This window comes from Prionailurus viverrinus, chromosome E1 (assembly GCF_022837055.1).
Source record: "Prionailurus viverrinus isolate Anna chromosome E1, UM_Priviv_1.0, whole genome shotgun sequence".
Classification (NCBI taxonomy): Eukaryota; Metazoa; Chordata; class Mammalia; order Carnivora; family Felidae; genus Prionailurus; species Prionailurus viverrinus.
This window is the reverse complement of record NC_062574.1, coordinates 29,849,113-29,860,515: the sequence shown is the minus strand read 5'-3', so window position 1 is coordinate 29,860,515 and position 11,403 is coordinate 29,849,113. Positions and strand designations below refer to the sequence as shown.

Here is an 11,403-nt window from a genome sequence, read left to right as displayed (position 1 = left end):
AAACCACTAGTGCGGGGAAAGTGAGGCGCTGTAGTTGAAAGGTCCTTACAGCTCACTGTGGTGAGTGGCACGGGGTGGGAGGGGTTGGTGTGGGCACTGTGAGACCACCCACTGATCCAAGGCTCCTACCACAAGGAGACACAACAAGAGAAAGTTATGGACACCCTGGCGTTTTAGAATTCATATGGGACTGATAGTGTTTCTTTTAAAGAAATTCTTTAGTGCCTCTCCCTAATCTCCTTATCTTCATATTTTAGAGAGAAGAGAAAAAAACGTATTTTTTTTTTCTTTTCTTTATTTCCTTTCTTTTTTTTCCAACTTGGTTTGGAAAGGCAGACTGTGAGACACTTCACTCTCTTCACTCTCCAGCCAAGAGAGGACATCTGTCAAGTGCTAACAGGATATAATCCCTCCTTGAAAGGCATAAAGACACATTCAGGGAGTTACAAGGGTCAAGAGTAAGCTACGAAGTAATGGTGACTCTTTCCTGTAGAACTGCCAGCAAATATCACAGACCTGAAATACACCTTTCAAAACAGGAAAATCAAGAGCACAGAGAGAAGAGAGAACATTGGGAAAGAGGACACTTTGGAGGAAGGGTCTGCCCTCTTCCGACCAGGATATGCATTTTTTTGTTGTTGTTCATTCGATCAATAAACATCAATTGAGAAGTTATAATGTTCCAGATTTTGAGGAAATAAAAATAGGAGACATGACGGTTGCCCTCCCAGAAATCACAGTCTAATACCAAAGCATTCAAGTAAACACGTAATTATAATAAAGCAGGCTAAGTGTCCCGATACATTTAGAAACAAGTGCTCCAGGAGCACAAAAGAGAAACTAATTCCACCTGCAGAGGAAGAGGTGTCAGTGAAGATTTCACTGCAGAGAAGACACAGTTTTAAACTGGATCTTAGAGTATCAGAAGAAGCTGACCTGAGGATATTGGTGTGACCTGAAGACACTGGTAGGAAAGGGTATTTGAGGACAAAAAAAGGCATGTGCGAAAGTATGGAAGTGTAACAAGACTTGTAATAAATTCAGCCTGATCGAAGTTTAGGATCGAGTGGAGGGTGAAGGGTGGCTGCATGATGGAAGGAAGATATGATTGAAGATATATTCAAATCCTATATTGCAAGGTTCTTTCCTTATGGTGATAAGAGGTTTGGGGAGCATGGGTGGCTCAGTCAGTTAAGCATCTGACTTCAGCCCAGGTCATGATCTCATGGTTCGTGGGTTCGAGCCATGCGTTGGGCCTCTGGGCTGACAGCCTGGAGCCTGGAGCCTGCTCTGGATTCTGTGTCTCCCTCTCTATCTCTGTCCCTCTCCCGCTCATGCTCGCTCGCACTCTCTCTCTCTCAAAAATAAATATTAAAAAATGTTTTAAAAAGAGGTTTGATTTTTGTCCTGAAGTCAAGAAGGAGCTCTGTAGAAGTCTTTAAGCAGGGAAATAGCATGAAAATTAGGTGTTTTGGGAGAAGTTCAATAGTTTGTCGTTTCCAGAGAGGTTCCATGAAATTAGTTCTTCTATGAAATTAGTTAGGCAAAGAAGTGCTGCACAGGAAGTGGGAAGGAAGGATCTGATACCAGAGAGAAAAACCAAGCCTAGAACTGAGAAACACCTCCTTTAAATGGTGCACACTTGGAATAAGGATGATCCACAGAAGCCCTCACTCCATTCTTCTCTTCTACTTCCATATGAGGAAACACAAACAGAGCAGATTATCCTTACACACACCAGAGATTCATCCTAGGAGGAAATCAAGCAAGCAAGTAGGCAGCGGTAAGATGGAAATTGTAAGGTGCACAGAAATCTCTCACTCTACAGAGAAGTAGGGCTTCCTACTGAGGTGTGGAGATGACAAGATGCCTCGTTTTAAGGTAGTGTGGTTTTAGCTTCCCTAAATGTCCAGGTCTAGGTCTTTGGAATCAATAGCAAAGAGGCCCAAGGGCAGTAATTAGATGTTCTTCCTAGAATTCTTCACTAAAGAAGCCAGAATAGAAATGTTTCCACCAATTTTGGAGTTATAACAGCCCTATTTCCAAAGCATGGAACAAACTAGGAAAGTCAGAGACACACAGAGTAAATGAGGTTCCTGGAAAGTGAGTCTGCAAATTCAACAATGGCCAGGAAGAAACTGGTACTACACTATGATTCAGGATGCTTTCCTCAGCTCACTGGAATCTAATGTTATGGTATGTGATCAGAGCCAGGTAGAGAAGGATGGAAAATCTGATCACCTCAGGGTACCTGCATGAGGCTGAGTCCCACACTCCTCTCTCCCTCCTCCAAGATGGAGATAAACGTTAGACTATTTCCCCTGGCCTCTGGCCCATTATCTTTTGAGAGAGGAAGGCCAAGTCTGCCAAAGACAAAAATGGTCTATCTCCTTCCAGGGCAGCTGGGAAGCAGAGAGGCAGGAGAAGGATCAAAACCCATCATACCAGGTCCTCTGGGAAGTTTTCCAGCCAGACAAAAGATAGCCTGAGAGAAGTATGCCTTGCATCTTCTGGGACTTTTGGCCTTGAAAAGAAGCATATAAGATACTTACTGGAAATCAGACATGGAAACCAAAACTAGGTTGCAAATTGCTACTTGACTTTTTTTTCCCTTTAAAGTGATAAGCAAATTTATTTTCTCAGAAATGAATATATATATATATATATATATATATATATATATATATTCACACACACAGATACATAGAGAGGGATATAGATAGATAGATAGATAGATAGATAGATAGATAGATATAGATATAGATATATATACTTACACACAGCCTCAACTTTAGGAGCTGAACATAAACTGCAGCTTGAGCCAACCCCACTTCCCCATGCCTTACCAGGACTTGGTAAACCTTAAAAGGGAATACTGTCTGACTAAAGCCAGACAACTGGCCCCTAAAGAGCACATTTATAATTTATTTATGGCTTAATATTTTCCACTGATAGGATTAATAAATCATGTTTTCATTCAACTTGTTTTCTCTGAGGTATGAATTTCTCTATTTTGATACCAGATCTTAACATGTTTTATTTTGCTTGTCCATTTTCCAGTTCATTTTTGCAGCTACAGGGAGAAATTTATTAGTCTGTATTGCCGCCTTTCTGCTGTTGTGGAACTGGATTCTCTGAATACCCAACAGTCCCTGAGGGAAGCCATCTCAGACAGCGAGGTTGCAGCTGCCAAACAAAGACACCAGCAAGTGTTAGATTTCATTCAGGTAATCGTTTATTTCTTCTGAGGTGGAAGGAAGGAAGAAGTGGCAGGGTGGAGGGAATGAGAACCAAGCATGAGAAAGAACAGCAATCTGGGTTTACTTAAAGACAACAGTATGCAAGAGCCTGTTGATTTGGTTAAAATGTGGAGTTTAGGAAGATGTGAGTTTTTAAACAAAGGCTTAAGAAAGAGCTACATATAAATCACAGTGTTACTAAGGACTGCATCAGTCACTATGGTGGGTAGAGGTGGATTCCCATATTGGAGAGAAAAACCACTGCCAGAGGAAGTAGTGATCAGATTAGTATTCTTACCTGGGAGCCCACTGATAATTCTAACAGAAAGAAAAATTGTATTAACTCAATATCCCAGAGAAAACAGAGAAGATGACCCACCAGTTTATGTTAACTCAAATCCAATTGGACCTGAGATTCCCCATGGTTTAGACTTCTTTCTGGCAGAGCTGATGCTTTAATGTGTGGCTACAGGGGCCAGAAAATGTGCTCCCTGTCTATGGTCTAAGTGACACCTCAGGTTCTTGTGACAGGGGCACTAATTAATTATCAAGACAATTTGAATCTCGCCTGAAATTGCCTCTAAGTCCTTTGGACAAATCTTATGATCTTTCTGCCTATATTACCCAAGTCACAAAATGAGTATAACAGTAATATCCCATGATAAATATCACTATGATACATGTTCAGTTCAATTTGGTAAATATTTGTTGAACATGCAGATGGCAGGCACTGCAAGAGAGATACCGAGTTGAATAAGATATGGTCCCTGACTGTAAGGAGTTTAAAATCCAGTAGGATAGATGAGAAATGTGTATAAATACTATTTTTAAAATGAGTTAGGTGCCAAAAGATAAGTACCAAAAAAAATCTTTTTTTGTCAACACAAAGAAGTAAAAATTTACTTATATTTTTGGGTATAAGAAAAGTTGCCATAGAAGATGTAACTGATACCCAAGCTGGGTCTGGAGGGACAGGTTGGACTACAGTAAGAGGCATTCAAAGCAAAAGTATAAACAGATAAGGCAGGAAGAATAGAAAAATGGTATTTTGGGAATAATGAGTAGTCACTTGGTTGGGGCATAAATTGAGTGAAGGTAGTGAGAAAGTAGGCAGGAATGAAAGGAGCAATGAGATCAGATCACAGGGCTTTATTAAAGGCTATGGTAAGAAATTTGTACTTTATTCTGTAGGTAAGAGGGCCCTAGCCAAAGTCTTGGAGAAAGTAAGTTATAGGCCCTCATAGCTACTTAGGATAGATTCAAGGTGAGGAATAGTCCTTTGCAGTGGTATGGACATACTGGTTATTTCTTGTAAACACTCATTCTCATTGGCTATGCTCACTAGATAATTTGCATATCATTCCTGGATTTAAGGGGAAGACCAAAAGTAGGTAAATCAAATATGAAGCTATTACAATCATTTAGGAGAGAAATGCTGTGTCCTCTGTGTCCAACCTCCTAATCTGTAAAATAGGGAAGGTAATACTACCACTAGCACATAGTGTTACTGAGAGAATTCTAAAAGATAGCACATGTAAAGCGCTGAGCACACTGCCTGCACATAGTAAGTACGCAGTAAACTATGTATTCATTTATTCATTAATAAGTAGGAAAAATGCTCTGATTTGGAATTTACTGAGAACTCAGGAAGACGATATTATAATACACTCGCAAAGTGGTGAGCAGACAAATCTTATTCTACTTCTCCCGCTCTGTAAATGAGATACCTCAGACGACCTCTCAGACTAAAGAAATAAACCTTTTAATAAATCACATGTTTCCTTAACCTGAGAACGTGGTGTTCAAAAATTCAAACATTTATGGCATTTATTTCATTTCCAGTAAACGTGGAACATCGATATGGGGAAGGGGCGGGAAAGGGAAGAATGAGGCATGAGAATAGGAAAGACCGGCTTATCTTTTGAACCCAATAATAATGGATGTGGAGCAGAAGAAAACAATGACCAGAAATCAATAAGCATACATTTTTAGTCCTGAGTTCTACCTATAGGCCTTGGAGTAATGGACAATTTGTTTGCTCTCCAGGGCCCCAATTTTCTCGTATGTAAAATGAAAGATTTGGACTGAATGACTTTGAAGGGCCTGGTTGGCCCTAATATTTCATGACTTCTTTAACAACCATAAATATTTTTAGAGAAACACTTCTATAACCATGCCTTAGGTTCTGTTTCTGCTTTTATCCCACTTAAGCCTCCCTGAATCCAGTGTGTTCATCCAACAAGAAAGCTGACTTTTTTCAGTCTTTCTCAGTCGCAGACCCCTCAGGACTTCCTGGCTCCATTCTTACTCTTACTCCCACTCTTACTCCTTGCTCCATTCTTTTTCACCTAGCTTAGGGCTCCATTGCCTCTTTCTCTTTTCCCTTTCATCACACCATTAAGTGGGATGGATAAAGGCAGCCCCGGCCAGCAATTCTTCAAAATTGCAGCCCATTCTAGTCTCCCAAAGCAGGTAACTTGAGAGCCCCCTCTACATACTCTCCTTCCAGCCAGCCAGGTACACGTAGACTTGGATAAAAGCCAATTCCCAAAGGGTTCAAAAAATCACTTCTACGCCAGGGTAAACCCAGATCATCTCCTGTACCCAGGCCTTCAGTGGGCTGCTTTGCTCCATCCAACATAGATAACTTCACTGACTAGAGATAATGCAGTATCATCTCTCCCCTTATCTACGTTGGGTTTCTCAATCCGCTCTCCCACTCAAAATGAAAACCAGCTGCAGCCACTCACCCGCTGGCATTCACAGCTCAGCCCACCACACACCATAACCTGCAGAGGCAACCGCCAGCCACGAGAGCATTTGTATGATTCCAGATCTAAGACAGTGTTGAAGTCACTACACAAACCAAACACTGTAAAGAGCAAGGGAGTCTATGTAAATATGGTGAGGAAAAGAAGCCAAAGAGTGCAGCCAGGAAAGGGGAGGGCCTGGACCAGGGGAGGTGTAGAAACTCATAGATAAGGCATACAGGTTTTATAGACAGCACACACAGCAGAAATGTCACAGTGTAGAGACTTGGAGCTTGGCATATTTTGAGCTGCTAAAGCCTAAAGGGCAATTAGGCTATAATTTATACGCTGTAATGCTTCAAATGCTCCTAAGCTGTAATAGAAACACAGCTCATTAAATATAGCCAATCTATCATCCCCTCAAGCACCTTGTAACTGTGCTGTGAGAAAACCAATCACCTTTACATTTTAATAAAAATATTATCTTGCCTGAGCACAGAGAAAGGGTGTAATTTATGGGATGAAAACCAAAAATTTTAAAGGGCAGGGTGAGAAATGGATGCAGAACTTTTAACCAACAGACCTAGGGAGTTCATGGTCTTTCTTTTTAAAAATGTGTCAGCAAGTCTTTAGAAGCTGAATTTGGACCTTAAAATCAGGGGGATTATGTTGTCAGTTATTTTTAGATCAACAGTATAAGGTAAAATGGGTGAAAATTGTACTGCTTTTAGAGCTACTTAGCTAAGTCTGCTAAACTCAGGCCACGGGCCTCCCTGTACAAATGTTTTACATTTTTATTCAGTTAATACTTCTCCACTTCATCACCGAGAAAAAATAACAAATAAACATTGTTTATACAGACAATTTTAAAATCTATACGCTAAATCTCACTATCCATCCTCAGCAATAAGGCTGAAATAATCTTATCCAAAGAGAGTATGTGGATTATTAATAATTGTATTAGTTTCTTAGGGCTGCTGAGACAAATTACCACAAGCCAGGTGACTTAAAACAACAGAAACTTATTCTTCCACAGTTCTGGAGACTGGAAGTCTGAAATCAAGGTGGTGGTCAGGCCATAGTCCCTCTGAAGGCTCTAGGGAAGAACATGTTCTCTGCTTCTGCCAGCTTCTGGTGGCTGCTGCCATTCCTTGACTTGTGGCCACATCACTTCAATCTCTTGCTCTGTGGTCACAATGCCTCCTTCTCTTCTGTCTGCCAATCTCACTCTGCCTCACTCTTGTAAGAATGTCTTTATGAGGACATTTGTCATTGAAATAGAGTCCAGCCCAATAATCCAAGATAAACTTCCTTCTCAAAATCCTTAACTGAATCACCCAGTTTGGCAGACAAGGTAATATTTACTCTTCTATCATAGAAGGCAATATTCACAAATTCCAGGGATTAGGACATGGGCATATCTTGGGGGAGGCCACATTCAGCTTCATACAATAATCATGATTGTCATTTTAACAACTTAAAACTTTACAACAATGTATACTTTATACAGTGCACTATCTACATTATCTTACTTAATACTCATAATAACTCTGCTGGGGGGTAGAGATGTAAAGAATTAGGTAACCATTCATTCATTCATTCACTCACTGAGCAATCACTATTGAGTAGCTACTCTTTGCACAGCCAAAAACAAAAGACAGAAATGCACAGTTCCTGTCCTTAGAAGGCACTCTAAAAGCTGTCCACAGTCAGTAGTGCCTTTAAGATAACTTTGAGACAAGAGTGCTACATGAGGTAGGACCAGTAGAAGCCAGCTGAGAGAGCAACAATCCCAACAAGAAAATCTGTCCAAGTCTCCTCTAGGATTCCCACTTTGGTTTTACCTGCTGAACTTCAGTTCGCCCCCTTTACAATGCTCCATGCGTCCTCATGACCTGCCCACTGTTGACTCTCCTGCCCAACTCACTGCCTAACAAAGGCTGAAGCTCAACCAGATGCTTTCATTACCAGCCCTGAATACTCTGCCAAATCCAGAATAGAAAGCAATGGACAATGGCTCTTGACCACACTAGTTCACTCTAGCTTGCCTGTCACTCTGAACATGGCAGTCTATCACAGTTTCAGACTCTGTGTTGTGGATATTCTTAAAGACTATTCTTTAAGTACAGATTAATCTTTAAAACTTCTATAATCAGCCCTTAACCTTGCAGTATTCATACAATTAACATCTTCTACCTGGAAGTTGAGTGCCACCAATTTTCCAAATGCCCTTCAAAAATAAACCACAAAGTGTCAGAGCTAAAAGGGACCTTAGGCATCATCTAGTCCAACCTCCTCTTTTTACAGTTCAGTAAATGGTCCAGAAGTTAATGGCTTGCCAAAGGCACCCAAGTGAAATTAGACACAAAGCCTATCACAAGCTCCAGGGTCCCATGAAAAAAATGTATAACTAACATCCCCTCCTTGGAAAGTCAGAATAACCAGCAAGTTTATGGCCAGTGTCTATTAAGATCTGGGAGACTGTCATCCACAGAGGCAGACTTTTATTTACACTAATATGCTTCAGAAAAATGACAATTGTACTCTATAATGAAAATATTGTTGAATTTACTTTGGTAATTTTCTGATAACCCTGAAACCAAAATGGTAACAACATAGAATGGACTACCCTAAAAATGTAAGGATATTTTAACTACTTAGGAATAAGCTATTTAAACTGTTTTGTACTTCAGAAGCACTTCTTTTATATGTACGAAAGTAATAAGTTTAATATATAAAGTATTTCTTTTCTATTAAAATAGATCCAAGAATCTCTGCTTAGCAAAATATTCCAGTAATGCTGTGCTTTTCTATTTCGTATAGAAGAACTAAAACTGCATTTCTTTCTTCAAATATTCTGAAATTTAGACTTTATCATATCCCTTCCTCACAATACCCTAATGAGGAATATTTCATCTTAAGCTGAGAATTAATAACACTTCATATGTGTGAGAAATGTACTCTGCAGTACAAAACACTTACAAATTCATCATTTCACCCAATCATCATAGCAGTCCTATGAGATATAAAAAAGATATGTAAAAAGGTTTTGTCTACATTCACAAATAAGGCAACAGAGGCTGAAAGAGGCCTAGTGACTTGCCAAAGGTTATTACAGAGCTAAAAGTGGGGGTCCCAGCTGGAATTCAGATCTTCCACAACTTGCACCAGATGATATAGCCTCTCAGGTAAAAATATGCAAGGCACAAGAGATGATAAAGAACAGGATTTTCTGGCTTAGCAAACCTACGTTGAAAATATTTTACTCAAAACCAGTACTGTGGAAAATGTATCATCTTGGATTCTCAGGGAAACTTACTCTTTTTTCAAACCTGTTTGACAAACTTAAAGTCTTTTATAATTTCATTCCAAAGCAAATAGATGAAGTTTGGCGCGAAATGAGATGGATCATGGATGCTCTACAGTATGCAAGATACAAACAGCCAGTTTGTGGCTTACCCATCACGAAGCTGATAGACCCCTCAGATGGGCAGAACCTCAAGAAGATCAACTCTACATCCTCACATATCGACTGTCTTGCATCCCCATCCCCATCCCCAGAGATGCACAGAAGAAAGGCTGTGAGTGGTAAGCAATGAGATCTAAAGACCCGTATTTCAGTCACCAGACTCTTGGTCCTATCTCCACTAATGAGGCTCTTTTATGGTGAGGCATTGGTCTCAGTAAGCAGGAGGAAACACTATATAGTGGTAAGAGTCTAAAAGCAGAGAGGGATCAAAATCAGAACAGTGGAGGGATAGGAAACTAGGGCAATAACCTGAGATTAACTCCATCCAGCAGTGGAGAAGCTTTAGTCCAGTTCTAGCCTGAGTTTCCCAGATATAAAAGGACACAGAGCAGGGATAGGGCCTCAGAAATGCAGAATGGGGACTGTGTGGTGCCAAGTGTGGACCAAGTCAGCCAAGGGAATCTGACCAAAACCAAGTAAGGAAGGAGATAAGGCCCAGCCTCTAGTAAATAGACACTGGACAATAAAGAGGCAGGACGTAGGTCCCAGCCTGGAGAAAAGTTCAGGGCGAACTCACCCAGCATAGCACCAGTGTCCTGGGGTGGAAGATGGGAAAGAGAGAAATCTTGGATAAATAGAATCCTGACCCCTGGGGCGCCTGGGTGGCTCAGTCGGTTAAGCGTCCAACTTCAGCTCAGGTCATGACCTCATGGTTCCTGTGTTCAGGCCCTGCGTCGGGCTCTGTGTTGACAGCTCAGAGCCTGGAGCCTGCTTCAGATTCTGTGTCTCTCTGCCCATCCCCTGCTTGCGCTCTCTTTCTCTCTCAAAAATAAACAAAAAAAAATTTTTTAATAAAAATAAATAAAAAATAAAGCATCCTGACCCTGAAGCCAAATAAGTAGGTTGGCCTCATCATGGATAAAACAAGCAGGAGACAACTTTCAGGCAGGCTGTAGGAGACACCTGGCACATCACCTCTACTCTTGGGAATGGAGTTTGGAGTTTACAAGGAAATGCTGAGAACAAAACATGGCTGGGTTAACACAGAGTTCTACAAAATACCTCTGGCTTATAAATAGAAAGCATACTAATCAAAGGCAATATAATTCTTAGGATATGTTGAGACTAGTGCCATTTTCTAGTCAATTAAAATAATGGCAAAGCATCTTTCTTGATTCTATAGCTTATAAAACCTCCCAATTCTGTAAGCTTTACAACAACAAGAATTAACATTTTTAACAAACAGTTCTGAAATATGGGCTTGTCCCATAGGGGGCAGCATGGTGTAGCTGAAACAGCTTGGGCTAAGAAATCAGAGACCTGGATTCAAATCCCAGACAATAAATTGTAGGTATCACATTTGATGTTATTACTCTTATTATAGAAAACTTTAGTGGGGATGTAAACCTTTTCTATAAGTAAGCTTATGTATGCTCCTATATTTTAAAAACGTCAGTGTCCTAAAAATCAAAACTTGGCAAATGAAGAACTTGAGAGACAGCTAATTTACATTCCCAAAGGATTCTATGATTTACCCAATAATTTTTTAAAGAACTCTGTTAGTAGATTTCCTCAAGTGAGTTTTGTAGATTCCCACTTAGCTGGACATACAAATAAAATGCCATCCCTGCCATAAGCTAGTTTAGTGGGGGAGACAGATACATTAACAAAATTTCATGGTAACTGCATATATGCTATGATGAGGAAATGTATAGGGTGCTGTGAAGTCAATCGGATGTGTTAACCATAAACCATAAGATCAAAGAGACCTTCCTGGAGGGGAGACGGGGTGACAAAATACTGAAGGATAAGCAGGAGTTGAGCCAAAAAAGAGGAAAGAGAAGAGCACTTATGGGCAAAGGAAGCAGAGTATGCAGCTGTATTGTAGTTCAGGGAACTGTATGCAGTCTGGCTGAACTCAGGATCCAAGAACATTGTTTAGCCT

At 40.4% G+C, this 11,403-nt stretch overlaps 1 protein-coding gene across 1 annotated transcript in view; it reads left to right on the top strand.

Moving 5' to 3' along the window:
- Positions 1–11,403, top strand: part of ANKFN1 (ankyrin repeat and fibronectin type III domain containing 1) — a 142,045-nt gene that overhangs the window by 110,979 nt on the left and 19,663 nt on the right. The window contains 2 exon segments of the mRNA XM_047833133.1: positions 3,061–3,227; positions 9,364–9,577. Of these exon segments, the coding sequence (XP_047689089.1) occupies positions 3,061–3,227; positions 9,364–9,577 (381 nt within the window).